The 19,352-nt window shown below is 39.4% G+C and overlaps 1 protein-coding gene across 19 annotated transcripts in view; it reads right to left on the bottom strand.

Moving 5' to 3' along the window:
* The window catches only part of FMR1 (FMRP translational regulator 1), a 37,142-nt gene extending 20,449 nt beyond the window's left edge, over positions 1-16,693 (bottom strand). For 10 of the 19 annotated variants that reach the window (XM_032475961.1, XM_032475956.1, XM_032475960.1 and 7 more), the window contains exons 1-5: positions 16,372-16,690; positions 7,157-7,209; positions 3,569-3,662; positions 902-973; positions 492-640 (exon numbers count right to left, since the gene is read on the bottom strand). In XM_032475961.1, coding sequence (XP_032331852.1) covers positions 492-640; positions 902-973; positions 3,569-3,662; positions 7,157-7,209; positions 16,372-16,422 — 419 coding nt within the window. In that variant the 5' untranslated portion in view covers positions 16,423-16,690. Of the gene's footprint in view, positions 1-491; positions 641-901; positions 974-3,568; positions 3,663-4,165; positions 4,279-7,156; positions 7,210-16,371 lie in introns of those variants that run through there. The other 9 variants (XM_032475970.1, XM_032475968.1, XM_032475967.1 and 6 more) reach the window with 5 other exon arrangements.
* Positions 16,694-19,352: the final 2,659 nt, after the last annotated feature.

The raw sequence follows: 19,352 nt of genomic DNA on the forward strand, positions 1-19,352 counted from the left end.
AACTTAATACATGCCCTTGATGAAATCTTTTAAGAGGAATTTCTTCTCTAAAAACTCTTTAAGCATTACTCCAGATCAAGGATTATACGAAAGATGACCTCTTGAAGCTTTTTTTGCTCTACTTGTTACTTATTTGTCTGAAAATATTAGTTAAAAGGGAAAAAAACCTGAAGAAACCTCCACTATCTAGAAACTGATTTTGTGACTTATGACAGAATATCTGTATTAATCAACTTTGAAATCTTAAAATTCTATAAACAATGTCAACTTTAGTGAACAAATGTATATTAGCTGTGTATTTAAACAAGTGCAATGTTGGCTTAATTATATAACTGGATAAAGCTAAATATGTTTTTTCAATACTTTCGCAAACCATTTTTGCCAAAGTTCACTGAATTTAAAATTGATTTCTACTATTTTAAAATTTATATTCTTTTAAATTCACTGCATAGCACCTCTAAGTTCTCAGCCTTTCTCGTATACCAACTTACATCTGTCGTAAGTCTTCTGGCACATCCAGTTTGATTTTATGGAAAGTATCTTTTGTGGCAGGTTTGTTGGGATTAACCGATCGTAAACGTTCAATTGTGACAATTTCATTGTACGTAGCATCACATGCTGCATACTCTATCACGTAAAACTGAGAGAAATAAATCAAAGTCATTCCTGGTAACACTGTTTAAAGTAAGAACAAAAAGCTATACCTATTCAGTTATTTTTAAATTCTCTAGAGGGAAAAAAAAACTGAAACACATGAAATGTACTGAACATGTAAATATTTTAATAAAATGACTCAAGTTAATATTACTTTCAAATAGAAATCCAGACAGAAATGTAGTATACCTGGCTTTAGAAAAGGGAAAAAGCATAACAAAAAAAATTTAAATGGGCATTTTCCTACCTCACCCTTTATCATCCTCACTTTAGCTAACCACCAACAGCAAGGCTCTTTTTCATTTGCTCTGGAATAAACCTACACAAAAATTACAACATAGAATATTTTATGATTAACATCATTCAGAAATCTATAAATTATCAGACATCAAGGAAAATTTCTTAAAATGATCTTTAGTGTCTTTCAAACCCATATGCTCTATACCTTAAACCAGATTGTACCCACATCACTAGTGGGTACAGAAACTACCCGATCACCTATGAGCGCCCTGTAAAAAAGTGCTTTCCTATTTCTTTGTATTACCCCAGTAGTAATCAGTACTCTGAATAGGAGTGCTCAAGAAAAGCTGACCATTTGTAAACCTGGGCATACTTTCCTTGGGTACTTTGTGAGCTATGAAAATGTATCTAAAAAATGTAAAGACAAACTTGTTTTTGTTTTACTCTAAAAAACAAATGACTGACTGGATGCATGGTCACTAAGTGGGTAAGACCACTGACTAGTTAGCTCATTAAAGTTACCACTCTGGCATTCATGTCTCCTGCAAACTAAATGGACAGATCCTTGGTCCATCTCTGGTCGTCTGACCCCTCTCCACTAAAATGGGTAACTCCACGCTGGCCATCCTCTGGATACCATCTTCCTGCTCTCATACACTGTGCACCAGTTCTTCTAAACTGATCTCTCTGATGATCACTTCACTTCAAAGTTCACTTATGATGTGCAGCATGGAACCTTTGTGAAGACACTAGTAAATCAAGGTTAATAGGGAAAGACACAACACAGTAATACATGGGGAGAGAGACAAATACTCAGAAGTAGAAAGAAGACACAGGAAGGACAAGGGGGACAGGGAGGAGAAGACAGGAGAGAAGACAAGCAACTCAAGGTTCCAACTCTCGTCTCCCTTTTACTACTGTAGTTCACAGTTATGCAACACAGTGACTAAACACAACTTAACTCAACCTACCTTTCCCTCTTGCCCCCATCACTTCCTCTCAACTCTGCTCTGGCCAGAGAAAAACCTCAGTTATTTGTTAACTGTTATGTAATACAATGAGGTCATTCTAGCAACAGCGTTTCATTGGTTTCCATTTGTCATGTGACTAAGTTGTAAAAAAAAAAAAGTCCCCTTTAGCCATCACTATTATGAGCATTCCTGGTATAGACAGACCAAAAGACCTAAGTTAATGATTATACAATACAGTGACTAAATACAACTTAATTTAACCTACATTCCTCTCCTGCGACAGTCAATTCCCTTCAGCTCTGCTCTAGCCAGAGTGATAATCTCAGTTACGTATTACTGTTAGTGGGTCATCATAGCATCAGCATCTCATTGGTTACCACCTGTCATGTGACTCAGTTGGGGAAAAAAAAACAACCTGTCCCCTTTATCCAACCAAATATTATGAGGACTTCTGAAATAGACCAGAAGTTCTGGTTCTTGACTTAAGGGAGCTTGTAGTCTCCTGGGGATGTGAACAGCAAAAGGTCCTCAAGTAGAGACAGTGTTTGTGTTCCCTACTGGGATCCCTCACAAAACCAAGCCTAGTTCCTTTCACCTAGTAAGTACTGACTACATTTTTGGTAAATAAATAGTACTCCAGTCTACTTCCACTTTAAAACTGTACAGAAAAGAATACAGGCCTGGACATCCAAAGACCTTCCCTGAGCCCTCTCTAAAACAGCACTCTTGCCCCTACATCACCGTCCATCCTCTTTTTTTCTTCCTAGGACTTATTCACATCTGCCATATTAGCTATCCTCACTAGACTGTGACCTCATCAAAGGCTGGGACTCTTCTGCTTCATTACACCATCTGTATGTAACACAGAAAATAAGAATTCAAGGACCCAGTTCACTTTATTTGACCTCTACCAACGTCTACTTAGCTGCTTCCTTCATACCACAAATACTCATGAAACTGCAACTGTTAACAAGGCATTGTGGAGAAAGAAGCAGCTTAAAATGGAGTAGTGAAAGGGGAGGAAGGAGAGAATACTATACAGACCGACTACAACATAAAGCAGACTTCAAGGGCCTTAAGTCTCACAACACTTTTCAGTGGCTAGAGAAATCACAAACACAATGTTGTGGTTAACATGTTACATCTCCATAGCACCTTTTGGTCAAAGACATCAATGGCACATAAATAGGTGGTTCACAGCATCTCCTGCAAAAAGATGTTTTACCTCTATGTGTATATACTAAAACTTGTAGATGAGTTTTTAAAAATATGCCAGGAGGATTTACTGCTGCTTAAAGAAACTGTACGATGCTGCTCTACTATAAGGGATAATGTTTTTCCCTTTGCAAGATTAACTTTCCTAACTCATTTTGCTTAAAATGGAGACACAGTTATAAACTAATAATATATTATTCAAATAAAAGACTGAAAGATTGAGGGGAGGGGGAAAAAAGAAATACTAGTGGGCAAAGGAAATCAGTGGTGACTTTCAAAGCTGCGCCCTTAGGCAGCCACATTTAAGCGTCAATAACGTGTTATTTCAAATAATTATTAAGATGGCTCAGTCAAAAAGCATATTTGTATCACAGTTGTAATTCTTAAGGTAGATTAAAAAGTGTTAAACAAAGGGTACAAAAGGTACAGGCAAGCTAAATGCTCCTACCTCTTCAGTGCTTAATAACTTGATGGCAGGGGAAACTTACCTCAACTTCATCACTTTCATTTATATCTTTATTATAACCCACAGGTGGTGGAAATCTCACATCATGGAATGGAATCTGCCTCTCTGGCTGCCAGCTGCAAATAAGCAAACGAAATTATTTTACATGCTTTTTGGCTTAATGGAAACAATGACCATGCTGCCATCAACTTTTAGTTAAGTGTGACCCTCTGTTTTTCTACTTTAAAGAAGCAAATGCTTTAAAACTGTCAGTGTTTTGCTGAGTGGGACATAATGGCAACATAGAGACACTTCAACAGAGTCTGCATGCAGCACAGCAGCCTTGTAGTTCTGTTTGGAGTATTTCTCTAAACACAATATAACAACATTACCATTTTCCAAACAAGTCTTTCTTCCAGTAATTTCAACCTCTAAGAGTTCTAAACTTAAGGCCACAACAGCAATTTCTTTTAATGCTTAAATTAAATACGTTAGTATCAGTAAGTGTTAGTAGTATCACCATACATCTACTTGCAAAAGAATTTTAACCACATTCCAATAACCACAGAAACTGGTCCTAAATGCCCTCTAGTTCCCAAGCAAAATGGGGCAGTCAGCACATTAGCAATTCACAACTCACTTTTCCCCCTTTAAATTTTAGATCCAGCGAGGTGCTCAATTCTTGCCATGGATAGCTGGCTGCTGATCTGTATGATGTACCAGCATGCACTGGCCTGGTGGGGTCTCCTAAACCACAGAAACCCGATGGAGACAGCCTATAGGAGTTCAGTAAGTTGCCTCTGGTTTTTAACTTAAAATTATATGGAACAATTTTGAAAAACACCAAATTATTCTTTTATATCCACAATGATATAAAATATTAAAAGATAAACTTTGTAAAAATACTGGAGGATTCAACTGCTAAAGCAGTCATTTCTGGGTTTACTGCTAAAGGGCCTTCTTAGTAAAATCCTATTGAGAAAAGCGTATTTTATTCTTTAGAGAAGAGCTATTATATAAGATAGTAGAGTAGGTAACTGAATCAGAATTTGTGGAAATCTATTAGGGCATATATTAGACTGAACCTTTTCTTTGAATTATTATACACCCTTGAAAACTGTAAACTGTCTTTACTTCAGAACAACTTTTTAAAAATATATTTACTGACATTAGTGGCTTAACATGTTACAGATGTACTGCTAAATTTGACTTGTAAAGCATATAATAATACATAATATAATTTTCTTGGTTTCAAAAAAGGAAGAATTATTTTAAGTCTTTAGTATACAGAGATAAAAATTCAAATTCTTTATTCAAAAACGTAAAATACAGAAGGTAAAAACAAAGCATCTAAAATAATGTGGTATTATAGGAGTTCCTTTACGACTGAAAGGAAAGAAAGTGTCTGAAGTTTTACAGATTATCAGTTTTTTGTTTTTTAACAGAAAAACAAAAAACACAAGGAAGTACAAAGAAGCTGATTTAGTACGGACCTATCAAATCCTGGTGATATGCTCAAACCCAGTGTTGAATCTCATGCATACTTCACAAACACAAGGAAAAAGCTGATCTATTTCAAATTCCCAGGATGACAAATAGCTTGAAGAGAACCTTGTATGCAGCTATAGTACAGGAGAGAATTAGAAGGTCCAAAGACAGAATAATTTTAAGTTAATAGTAGAAATCTGATTGAAAACAAAAGAGAACTGATCTATCAGTGTATAAACTAGACACATTCTTAAATGAATAGAGGAAATGAGTGTTTGCTTAATACTTTAGATTAAGGACTATAGGAGAAACTACTAGAGTGGCAAATAAAGATAGCTCTCTGTTTTTGGAAAACAGTGTTTACCTAGTGATGGAAGTAAGCAGATAAGAGTATAATTACAAGAAAAAAATTACTCTCCGAGTTATCAAAAATCCCTCTGCTAGAGGTGTGATGCTATTGTCTAGCATATAATACATGGATAAACATGCAAAGAGGCAGATTTTGGAACTTTTGGCTTTCTGTATTCAGAGAAAGGTATTCATTCTATTATCCAAACTTGTATTTTGGGCCGAGACTATTTGTCTAGAGCTGAGAACAGGGTAGGGTACTCTAAATCCTTTTATCTCTGTCCTCCTAAATATGTTTCAGGCATCTGAGACTACTACAGTTAACCCTTGAACAATTCGGGGGTTAGGGATGCTGACCCTCTACACAGTCAAAAATCCATGTATAACTTATACTCGGCTCTCCATACCTGAGGTTGGTGTCGTGGATTCAACCAACCTTGGATTGTGTAGTACTGTAGTATTTACTTTGAAAAAAATTCACATGTAAGTGATCACATGCAGTACAAACTCATGTTGTTCAAGGGTCAACTGTACTTTGTCCTGCTGGTAGCTAAAAGATTCTGCTAACAGTCTAATTATAGCATGACTGAGTTAAATACTGTATTTTAACAGATTTATTGAGATATAATTCACATAACCATATAACCTATCCACTTAAGAGTATGTACAAATCAATTTTTTTTAAACAGTACATTTTAGTTGACATTAAACAACAAACTCCCCGAACTGTCTCAGTTGTGACATACAGACACTTTCAGATTGCTTTTTGGTGGTCACCCATGCTGAACAAGATTTTTCAATCTTCAAAACACCCATACAAGTCAATGGTTTTAAGCACATTCACAGATAGGCACAACCATTACCAGTCAATTTCAGAACATTTTCATCAACTGAAAAAGAAACCTCATACTCTTTAGCTATGGCTCTCCATCCTCTACCAACCCTAAGCAACCACTAATCTATTTCATCCCTCTATAGATTTGCAATCTGTTTTTGATACACTATTAATTTCTCTTGGCAAATAAAAGCCAAAACATTATCATTGTTGACCACCTTCAGAGTTCAGTAAAATCCTAAGATCACAACCACATCTACACTTTGTCTAAGAAGTTTATACATACTTTAGAATCTTGACTGGCCTGTCTGAAAACAGCTGTTTATTAGCATTCAAAAAATTCAGTCAAGAGAATTGTCTTCCCCAATGAAACGTTAACATCTATACTACTGATGTCTTCGTATATATAGCTAATGTTCCTAGGCCTCAAAGTACCTTTATTTACTCAACTAGCAGAAGAATGCAGAGAAGATCAGTTACTGCTATTAAAGACCATAAACATATGAAACAGATAAAAAATGTTAATGGGCAAACAATTATTTCCAATAAAATGTACTAGACAACTAAAACCATCAATTTTAGATTTAATATTACAAAACTCACATCTACTTTCCCAATACCCATGAACCCATTCATTTTTATCTTTTAATATTTACAAATATTCCTATCTAAACTCTCAGTTACTAATACAGAAGAATCTGGTATCTTTCTTCACATTCAAGGGGGCTGAGATGTAAGGATCAAGATTATACAAAAGAGATCTCTGAGGTCATTAGCAGGAACAGCCATCCCACTGGTTTAATACTGCGCTGTTCAGGAACTTCCTGGTCAATAACATGAAGATCCATTCCTGAAAAACACTCAAACTAGACTTGAAATTTTTTTAATGAGGAGTAAAAATAAAAATTAGCATAAAAATATTAAAGAACCTAACTATTCAAATTTTATCAAGACACTTACTTGTTTTCAAATGCCACTGTTATTGAATCTTCATGAACATCCTTTACAAATGCCTGTAAGAAAAATATCACAGTTAAATTAACTTCTAACCTTAAATGTCATTTTTGTTTTTAGTTACATTTTACAGAGATACCGAACATTTTATGTTTAAGAACAGAATGGAGCTTCAAACGAAAGTCTGGCAGTTTGTGAAGATCACTCATTCATGAATCATATCTATATTTAGATACCTACTATGTGCTAGGCCCTAGAAATACTGATTAGTTAAAAATAAAACAAGAAAAAACTGCTCAGAGATCAGCATCTAATAAGAAAAGGAGAGACAAGTAAATTGAAAATTACAATGCAAGTGGTGAGCGCAAAGCTGGAGGTACACTTCAGGCTAGAATTAACAGAAACAAAAAACTTGTTCCAGAGCTATATGCCACCTAGTATAAATCTGTTGTAACCTACGTTTTTCTTCATAATAAAATTTTAGAATACAATCATAAATAACTAAATATAATCTCAAATCTATGTATACACAAGTACACTAAATTCTCTCCAACAATATGCTGCTAATACCACTAAAAAGTCCAATTACCAGAGTTTAATTAAATTCTCAATCTCATAGGCACTTGGAGAGCAAAACAGTAATATGAAGTACAGAGGTTTAAATCTTTTAAATCTGATGACGCAATTGCTAGTAATCTGCAGAACGACACAACAAAAGTAATAGCTAACTAATTATCAAGAATTCTTTAATCAGCATGCTGTCTGTAATTCTATAAAATTAAGTTTTTAATAGGTGCAGAAAAGGAGGTTTTGTTTTTGACAATTAGAGAAGTAGGATAAAGCATAAAGAAACTCAAGGGGCTTTATATCTTAATTCATTTTAAAATGGCTTGAGAGATTTAAGCTTCTTACTCAAATTTGTTCTGTACATGTTTCTGTCTTTCCATGGTTTCTCCCTGTCTGCAGGATTACGGTCAAACTATTCTGGCCGTAAAAGGCCCTTCGTGACCCGTCCTGCTGCCGACTTCTCCCAGCTTCATCTTTCACATCCTTGGAGGTTGGGATTCAGCAGTGCTAAACTACTTGGGCCTCTCTCTGTACATGCTGCTATTCCTCCTTTCCTCTTGTCCTTCCCTTCTTTTCACCTAGCTATCTCTTAACGGTCTTTTAGGTTTCAGTTCAGATGTCACCTCCTATGGGGAAACCCAGAACACCAGGTTCAATTTGGTCCTCTGCATTCTTATAGCATCCTATGCACATCCCTGCTATAAACTTACCCCACTACATTATTATCGCCCATTTTCTTAGACAGTAAGCTTCCTGAGGGTGGGCAACATAGGTCCTATTTTATTTACTGTTGGACTTCAGAATATCTACTGAGAACTCAATGAATAGCTGTTATCATGGACCATTGCCTAAGGGGTTCCTATCCTAGCCTGGGAGGAAAGGTATGTGTACTTTGAGGGGGGGGTGGTATGTTGATCAGGGAAGACAAACTGAAAAGGGTGAGGTTGCTATCCAGCTTAGGGAGTGAAGGACAGGGAGGAAAGGCATGCCTAATGGGCAGCAGAAACAAAAGCTTAAGACCTGGAGAAACAGCTTGGGGTGTGGTAGAAAGAAATTCTTTGTGGACATGGAAGCCAAGACAATTCAGTGGAGAAAAAAAAAGTGTTTTCAACAAATGGTGCTGGGAAAACTGGATATCCACATGCAAAAGAATAAATTTTGGCCTTACCTTATACCATATATAAAAATCAACTAAAAATGCATCACAGACCTAAATGTAAGAGCTAGAACTATAAAACTCTTACAAAGAAACTATAGCAGTAAATCCTCATGACTTTGGATAGTAGGAAGATAATCAGTTCAGATTAAGACCATTCTTTAGGTTCTGTATCTTCAGTAACTGGCACAATTTCTGGTATATAGTAGGTACCCAATAAATGTGTTAAATAAACAAATGATTCAATGCAAATGTCTTGGTAAGCAACAACATATTTAAAGGCCAGAGTTAAAGCATTTTTTAAAAAACTGCAACTTTTCAAAATACCAAATTAAAACAGATCAGTAAAAGTATTAATTAGTTGTTCTTTAAGAAAAACAATGGCAAACAAGGCAGGGCCCTGTAAAGCATTTACAGTTGACCCCTGAACAACACAGGTTTGAACTGTGAGGATCCACTTCTAAGCAGATTTTTTTTTCAATAAACATAGTACCTATGTTTTCAATTTACAGACCTTTAAATTCACTAAGTTCTAATTGATCAATTAGAGATCACAATACATGGAATCAAAGGAACGAGGAGTCTGAGTTCTGAGTCTATCCAAACAGTTTCATCTTCCTGCCTTTGGGTGAGCCTGTATCAATTTCTTTGTTTCTGAGGCAGATTGTGTGAAGGGGGAGTTGGCATCCCTAAGCCTCGGTGTGTTCAAGGGTCGACTGTACATGGAAGCTAAACAGAGATACATAACTTCTGCAATTATGTTTAAAAGAATAAAAGCAAAGCTATGCTGAAAAAAAGTTTCCTTGTAAGATCAAGGTGGACTATAATTGAATCCAGGTGTTCTGCTATACCCAAGCTGGCTAAATTATTATTTCTAAGTCAAGCATGTGTATGTATTGTTGTTGGTTTAAATGAGGGGGAGAGGATCCACATTTTCTTCCTATCATTTTGATCTTTCTCAGTTCTCCTCAGCTATATTTAAATCACACATATTCTCCACAGAATATTTCGAGAACTCTAGTTTAATACTGACCATGATATTTTAGAATACACTATATTTCATAAGGGCGCACACCCCTAGTGCTCTAAGGGGTTGTTGCCTCACTATTGCTTCAGCAACAGAAAGTCTTGATGTTTCAATTAAAGTTGGAAGAATCGGTCATTTAGTTTTGTAAGTCCCACAAATCATGGAGGATGGAAGAACAGACCCCCACCCCTTTTCTCCCCTGTTTTTACATGGTGGCTAATACGAAATCAACAATCTGCTTTTTGAGGGTGGGACTCCTATTCGGAGCTAATCCCTTATTTACCAAAAAATGTCATTGCTTCTGTCTTCATCCTTGTCTACAGTTTTATGTTTCCACAAGTAATTAATATTAGTTCCTTACTGTTTACCACATGCTGAAAATATTAAATCCTTTAGTCTACTAAGAGAACCTTGCCTCAGGTGGGTGAAGAACTGTTCTCACTAAATCTGGTATCCTTCCAATACTACTGTCCTTGTCTAAAATGTGCTGCTGTTCACCAGAGAGGCTGCTGGCCATATCTGAATATTTATATTTCATTAATTACAATTAAATAAGATTTAAACATCAGTCTCTCAGTCACACTTGCCACATTTCAAGTGCTCAGTAGTCACACGTGACTTAGTCCCTACCATAGCGGACAGCACAGGCAGAGACCACGTCTGTCATCACAGAAAGTTCCAATGGACAGTGTTGATTTCAAACATTCACAAATGTTGGGGACTGTTTTCAAATTTACCTTGAAAGCACTCTAAAATGTAGTCTTATTACTTCACTGCTCTATTTTAATTTTTTTCTATTTGCCAAAAACTTATTGCACAGTTTAATCATACTCATTTACCACACTTGCCTATTTCCTCAAATTAAGCACTCCTTCAAAGGAGGAAGATCTGCAACTGTTGTGACTATTAAAAAAAAAAAAAAAAAAGCTTTCAAATGCTCTGAAAGCAGTTCCGGATGCAGAGTGTCAGAAATGGTTTGAGTAATCATCACAGCCTCACCAGGGCCATTGCCTTCAAGTTAATGAGGCTTATCTGTATATGAATGTTTGCATGACTATTCCAAAACCAGTCATTTTTAGTCACTGTTTGCATATTAAGTGAATACAGCAGGCATATAATATCATCTTGTTGCTGCTGTAATAAGTGGAATAAAAGAAACTCACAGGTTGCCTCTGGCCTGCACTCTCACCAAAGACAAAGTCCTCCTGTGACTTCTAAGGCCTTTTGCTAAACCCTCACTTCCAACAAAGGTCCTATCTTGCTGCTTCTCATCATACTTTCTCCAATAACCCTTCTTTTTGGCCCTGACCCTCCCTTATGCTACCATTCATACCCTTTCTTCCCCTGGCCATGCCCAGAACACTATCACCTCACCCACCACCAACTTGGGAAACTACATTTTGTTGTGATCTCTACTTGTCTACATGAAGCAAAGTCGATGAGAAGATAGGTCAGGGGTTTCCTGAGAGGTTACCAAAGAAGGCAACTGAATGGGTTTGAACGAATACATGGAGGGAGCTGCGTGGGACTGGATGAGAGCTAGGTTCAAAATTTTGGTTCTATGACATAACTGGTCTCTGGGCCTCAGATTCCTTGTCTGCAAGTAAAGAATGGATACAAGGGAACTGGACTTGCCATCTAAAGTGGCTGTGAATAATGAAATCACACATGTCTAGTGCCTAGCACAATGCGTGGCACAAAGATGGCAGTAAACAAATGAGAGGTAAAGCAGAGAGGGGTATATTTTTTGAAAGATGCAGAATCATAAGCACTCTTGCACTTGAAAAGTTGTATCTCAACAAAAGCATACTTAAAAAAGATTTAAAAATTAGGATAGAAAAAGAGGAAGCTGTTTCCTCAAAGATATTAAATACTAAAAGGTTATGTAGACTGTGAGAAGGAAAAAAAAGTGATGAAAATCTTTGGGGTTTGAAAAAGGTGCTAAAGGTACAGTTAAAGACAAAGTCTCCTTATCGGGAGGAATAAACAGGAAATCAAAAAATCATTATGGGATCTCCCAACTCATTGGCAACTGGGCCACAGGGGCAATCACAAAATACTGAAGTGTGTAATGACTAGAGATGTCCAATTCAAACATTACATTACCAGGAATGATGAAACTAAAAGAAAGTCCATCTCTATCTGGGTGAACTCTTACTCCCCCACTATGTCTCACCCCTTGACGCAGCAAACTCTCTCACAAATGAGAGGTGACTGTGCAGAGAAATTTCTGTGTAAGGCCCTGACCACCAATGAACAACTACTGCATTATTACTGAAGACAGTACATGTAGTACAATGATAATTCTAATTAGAGAAAACTTAGAGCATTGCAAAATATCCCTCTTAGAGAAAATCTGTAGGAGATAGATGATAAGGACATATGAAATGTGATAAAATATGATTCAAACCCAAGGCTTCAAATAAAAAGCAAGTTATTGCTTTGCCACCCTTTGTATATGGGCACTAAGAATGTATGGGAATGAACGGAAAGGGAAAAGTAAAATAAACCTTATCAACAACCGTTCCAACCACAGTGCATGTCCAGGAATATTTGACTTCACCTGGGCATTTACCACAAGTTTTGAGAAAAATGCATTCTTTCTGGTTCACAATGACCCAAAGACAACACACAAGTACAGAGAGAATAGTGTTGAATGAGTTATTAATCTTCCTTGTGTATGTATTCTAACTTTTGAATACTTCAGTTCTTATGTGTTCCCAGTGTAATAAAAGCAAATTTCACAGCAGTAACAAAGATACCTAACTTTATCTTTCATTGATAAGCATTCATCTGAAGAAGTACAGGGTAATATGCCAGGGTGCAAAAGTTAATAAAAAGGAAGCCGATACATAAGCTGAATATTTCATGACATCTCTGTATCAGCAGTTAAAAAAAAAAAAGGTAGTATCGCCTTGCAACTGTACTTACAGAATGTTAAGGTAATTTATAGTAACAAATACAATCAAAGATTACAATGAAATTTAAAAAATCGGCAGGAAATCATACCCAATTCATTTCTTCAAGATAAATTTCATCATTTCAAGTAATCAGACTTGATCTGATCTCAAATCTGAGATCTGACCCTTACTAGCTCTGACACTTAGTAAGTCACTTATCTCATCTCTGTGTACATCTATGTCCTCATCTATAAAATGGGAATAACAATAGTACCTCAGGGTTGTGGGAGATGATTAAATAAATTAACAGAGGTAAAGTACCTGAACAGTCCCTGGCACCTAGAAAGCTCTCAGCACCTATCAACAGTTATCATAACCATAGTCATCTCAGGCGGTACATTCTCATAGTGGGCAGGAATCAGAAACCCAATTATTATACCACTGAATTTTGCATTCAATTAATAATTTGGAGGTTTTCAAAGTGCATGAGTACAAAGCTGAAAAATGCTCAGTTCAAAAGGAGAATAATGATGCTTCCACAAAGATACTAAACACTAGAAAGGTTATTTAGCCTGGGAAGAAAAAAATGTGGTTGACCCGAATAATTTACTTCCTCGAAGTAAAGAATAACACCTGTATGCAAAGTTAGATCTAGAGACTTCAGAGAAAATGTGAATAGTGCTTTATGCAAGTTTATTTGTGGGTAAAACTGATTTCTTACAGGCTATGTAGCTGACATGTTGGGCCACTAACGTCTTCATTAAAAAAAACTTCCTTGATTGTACATTTCCCTACAATAGGACCTTATTTCAACATTATTTGCTTAGGAAATGCTTTGTAAAAATGTTGTGAGGTATAATTCAAGTGTCATCATGTCTTAAATAACATAAGGCTCTGTAAGTTGTACATGTGACTAACTTTTTCTAAGTCAAAGAAATCCCTAAGCACACAAGTAGTGGCTCTGACAGTTACTAAACCTAACTTCTTTCAAGTTTTTCAGAATAAACACCAGAGGGAAAAATAGAAATAAGCTGTTACAATCTTAGGGTTTAGGTTTCACCATTCTGTTAATTCTGAATCCTAAGTTTGAGTTAATGTTTTAGAGAAAACAATCCAATTGTTCCCAGTTTACACTCTACCCAGTCTATACTGCAAATCTGGACCATGTGCTCAGAAGATGGAGAATTGTACCTTGCAACATGGGGTTCTGTTAGGCAAATCAAAGTCTGAATTCAATTATACTGAAGCCATCTGAGTTGTTTAGTTCTTTAAGGCTTTACAATCTGATGAACCCAGGTTCCTAATTTTCTCATAAATGTAACATTTCTCCATAACAGTTCATTTTTATTGGTCTTTATTTCCCCTCCTTTCTGCCCTTCCCACTGGACAGGCAACTCAGTTTACTTTTACTTCTACTTTACTTTTATGACTCGTATCAATATTGTGAGCTGTATAAAAATTTAAACCTTTTCATTATAGAAACCATTTTTCCACCAATACAGACCATTTGAGGCTTTCTTAAAATAAACCTTAATTAAAAAAACATAATAGCAATTTCTGTGCACACGGCTGTTCATGTTTCACATTTCCCCTCAAGGAACTAAGGGACAACACATTCCTTTTATTCACCTTCGAAGTAAACAACTTTGTTAAAAAACAAAAATAGGGGGGATTAAGAAGAGAGATAGAGGGCATTTCTTATATTCCAATAAGTTTGCAAGCCAAATCATGGGAGCAAATCATAGATTGCTGGAATGGAACAATGAATCCTTCAAGACCAGGATGTGCTACTTGCCCTCTATAGCAAACAAACTCCACTAAAAAAGTAAGAGTGGCATCCTGTCTAAGCTAGTATCACAAATTAGCACACTGCTCAACCATTAGCCCCTGCTCATATTTGTTACAGTTAGTGCCACAAATCTAGCAAGCAAAACTACCAATCTAGGAAACAATGACTCTACACAAACCAGAAGAAATTAGAGAACAATTTTACACAAACTAACCAACAGAAATTATGGATCACTGAAATAAATGCATCCAGAATTTTGACTGCAGAGTCACTTGGAACAGTTTTTTATTGGTGAGGCTGTTAAGAACATAAATGCTGGGTTATTTTTTCTTCTTTTTACAGCTAAAGGTTTTATCATTTTGCTAAAAGTATGGAACAATTTACACACTTTACTCACTAATGATATACACTAATCTCCAAATAGCTCCATAAAATTGGTAAACACATAACATAGTTAAGCCAATGTTTATTTTCCTATAGCTCGTTTGAAATGTTTATGTTATTCTAAATAAATTTAAGAATTGCGTTTGGACAATAGCAATATTTAATTTCCAAGCTTCCTTCTATGTGCATCTTCTGATGCCAAAATACTATAGTAAGGTGAGATATTACTTACAAAAGTTAGAGACATTCAAGAGGAAACGAAAACTTATAAACTGACCAACACACGCACTGCCAACACATGAAAATATTTTTAAACCTTTTGAAAAATGTAAGATATTAGTTGTTCTGCAATGGTGTAACTTACAAAAGAAAAACTTGCAGTAAAACCACGCATGCCTATTTAAAACCTCAACAATACAATCCACTGCAACATTACACATTCAGAGAAGATAGTCAAGTACTTGGAGCACAGAACAATCATTTCCACTCACTTGAAAAAAATCCCTAGTAATTATATACTCTCAGTTAATTTCCTGAAGTTTCATGGCATATATTCAGGCCTTTGGAGAGTTAATTTTTTTTCTTAAGTGGCAGAGTTGCCAGTGTTTTTAGACGCTGAAGCATCTGTATTTCTGAATTTCCCACATTTATAACAAGGGAAGGGGACCACGAATATTCAAGATTACCAACTTCTTTAAAGCACTACTCGGGTATGTCAGAGTCTTCCCGAAACTTTTGGATCTAAAATCTCTTCTGAAACCCAGAGAGAGAGGCCACTAAAAATTTGTTGCCATTGTGACCTGGTACCGACTACAGCTTCTTACTACTCTTTCTTCACACTCCTCGCCCAGAACAGTGGAGCTCTCCGAAGTCCCAATGCTGGACCGGAAAAGAGAAGCCAAAGGAGATCTCAAACCCTTTTCGCAAGGCAGGAGGTGGCTTGACGGAAGCGCCCCCCGCTCCTCGGCAACTACCCACACGTCAGGCCCGGATCCCACTGAGAGAAGATATTTAAGAAAAGAGAAAATAAGCCGTCACCGTCACTTCGTGCGGATACCGGCCCTTCCCGCCTGGATCCCCTACCTGCCGCCGGCCCTCGCCCATCCCCAGCTCTCCCTGCCGGGGCTCGGCCCCCGAAAGGGCACCCCCTTTTCCTTGCCCGCTTCTAATTTCGACAGGCGCCGGGGCCTCACGTAGGAGAGGCAGCGAGGCTCGAGGGGCTTCCTACAGGCCCTAAGTCCGGTCCTTCCCTCCCTCTCAAACCACATCCCGCCGAGCGCGCCCTGGCCCCCGGGCGCAGCGCTCAGGAAGAGGGCCCCGGGCCTGTCTCCGGCCGAGGCTCAAAAGAAAAGGGAGGGAAAGAAGGGCGAAGATGGGGCCTGCCCTGGAGCCAAGTACCTTGTAGAAAGCGCCATTGGAGCCCCGCACTTCCACCACCAGCTCCTCCATCTTCTCGTCAGCCCTGCTCGCACCGGGAGCCCGCCCCTGAGAGGTGGGCTGCGGGCGCTCGAGGCCCAACCGCCGCCGCCGCCGCCGCCGCCGCCGCCGCCGCCGCCGCGCTGCCGCACGCCCTCCGGCAGCGGCGCCGCCGTCACAGCCGCCTCCTGCGCTCGCCGTCGGCTCACCGCCCGCTCCGAGGCGGCCCCTCACCGGAAGTGAAACCGAAACGGAGCCGAGCGCCTGACTGAGGCCGAACGCTCCGGCCGCTCCGCGTGTAAACAGTGAAACCGCGTCACGTGACCGGCGCCGCCCCTCCCCCCGCGGGTTCGGCCCCCTCGGCCCCGCCCTCTTTCCCCTCGCGGGCCCAGGAGCGCGCGCCTGCGCGCTGCTGGAGCCCGGCCGGTGGGGGTGGGGGGGGCCGGGCCCGACGTAAGGCGAGCGGGCTCTGCGTGCGTGGGCTCGGCGGCGGGCGGGAAGCGAGAAGGACGGCGACAGGTCGCACCGCTGGCTGAGGTCGCGCTGCTTCGCGTCGCCTGGCGAGGTCCAGAGCGCCTGTTCCTTTAGACGGGGAAGCCGAGGAGTGGGAAGGGGCCTCCGTAGCCATCAAGTGTATTCACTTACCCGAGTCCGGGCTGGCTTGGGTTGGAGGTTGTTTTTGTTTTTTAAAGTGGGGCAGAGCCTGACTGAGCTGGAGGTTCAGTGGGGGACAAGAATAAAGGTGAAGAATTAGTTTGAAGATAGATTGAAGAAGACTTTGAACTAGTGACAGTGGCAACCACCGTGACCCAGACTTGTGTGACCCTTAGAGGCAGAAGGTGAGAATAACGCCGCCCCCTCCCCAGGAGACTTTGGGCTGTCCTGTGGACACATCCTGTGTCCTCTGAGAGCCAGTGCATTGTGTCAGGATCTCTGGAAATGTTAGTCTTCCCTCAGACCCAGCACTGACCACATACTTCCCTCGCTTCAGTTTCATACTTTTACTTGGCATACGTAAAAAAAGAAAAAAATCTGTTAAACACTTGCTAATTGCTTTACAGTTTACCTTCCTGGTAGTTCACGCATGGTGTATGCCCACCCTGTACCAGAGGATGGGGTGGGCATGTGGACAGCAGTCAGGCGACATATCTACAGGGCCGTGCACTTGTTTCCTTGCAGCTCTTCCCCTTTACCCTCCACAGTGTGGAAAAACCCAACTCTCATTCCTTCTTCTGCACCGTGCTTGTATCCACATTGACCTAGTTTTCCTTTGGAAGGCCTCTATTCAACTGAGTTTATTGAGCCCCTACCATATGCCAGGCACTGTGCTAGCTGCTAGTGAAACATTGGTAAAAGAGAAAAAGAAAGAAAAGACTGCCAGCATTGAACTTGGAACCCAGAGGCATAGATGGACATAAATCAAATTATCAGAAAAGTAAACCTGGAGTTGCAACTGTGATAAAGGCTATGAAGAATAGATCCACCTAGGATAGTGGGACAGGATCCAGTCTGGGGTGGAGAGGGGTGGTCAGAGCTGGAAAATGACTCCAGCTGGAATGTGACCAGTGAGAATTAACTGGCAGCACTGAGTTGGTGGCGGTGGTTTGAACTGCCCCAGGCAGGTGCCCCAGAATGCAAGGCATCCTTGGGCCTCCAGTTCCCTTCCCACCCCACTCCTAGCCAGAGCTCCAGCATGAAAGCCTCAGATCAAGGGCCACATTCCTTGAGGCCACGGTAAACAGGAATGACCTATTGAACTACGGTCTCTGGAGTAGTCACAAGATGCAAAGATTCCAATAGGGCCGAAAGAGAATCTCATCATAGGTATGGAAGCGGGGCCGAGCGTGAGCTTTAACCCCGATGTAGTGAATGGGGACAGATTGATTAGAATGATTATACTTTCCATGTGTAGGGTGTTGTTCAGTTTACTTGGGGCTTTCAAATATTATCAGCCGTTCACAACCACTACACACCGCACTAAACTTAGTGCTGTTTCCTGAACCTGTGATGCACTTTCATGCCTTCACGTCTCTACACATGCTTCTTGGCCCCCACAAATAATCTTATTATGGTTATCAGCTGGATTCCTATTAGCGTGTTACTTGTATCTCAGGTGCAGAGAGTTAGCTTTGCTCCTCAATTCTCGACACATTGTCATCATCAGTCCCTGCAAAGGCCCCTGTCTTATTTATGTTATTTTATATTGTTTGTATTATTTTCCCTTGTCTTCCTCAAGACCCACTCTCATTCTTCTTTCAGACACAAATTGCAATGTATTTGATAAAGATCGTGGATACTTTAAGACATGCAGTGTTGTGTGCACCCCTTTTACATTTATGGTGATGGTACCGGACTGTAAATCTCTGTTACCGCTGTTTTCACTCAGCACTGCGTTCTTGAGCTATATGCACGTTGCTGTGTGTGCACCATGATTTCCCTAGTGATGGGTGTCTAGGTTATTGCCAGCTCCCTGATGTCACATTGTGGTGAAAACTCCTGTGAATGTCTTTACAAACCTTTGCAAAAAATTTTTTTGTGTTCTTAAAGAACATACCTCCTGCTTCCTCACCACACTGCTTGGCATGTAGCAGGGACTCAGTAATGTTGAATACCTCTACTGTGATGCTTAACATACTGGAATCACTTATATTTCTGTTTCCCTCATTGGATTGTGAATTCCTCCTAGCAGGACAGCTTGGCTGAATTCAGACCCGGGCTCAGCCCTGCTGGTGAGTTTGTTCCTCCCATATTGTTCTCTCTCTGGGTCACTGGCAACCCCTTCTTCCAGGAAGTTGCTCAGGCCTAAAACTGAGTCATTTTGACCTTCTCTCACACATCGAATCCATCAGCAAATCCTCTCAGAGTCCACGATCTACTTCTCACCACTTGCACTGCTAAAACCATGGTCCAAATCCCTGTCCTCTCTTACCTGGATTAATGTAACCATTTCACTGGTCTCCCTA

The sequence above is a fragment of the Camelus ferus genome, chromosome X (assembly GCF_009834535.1).
Source record: "Camelus ferus isolate YT-003-E chromosome X, BCGSAC_Cfer_1.0, whole genome shotgun sequence".
NCBI classification, from domain to species: domain Eukaryota; kingdom Metazoa; phylum Chordata; class Mammalia; order Artiodactyla; family Camelidae; genus Camelus; species Camelus ferus.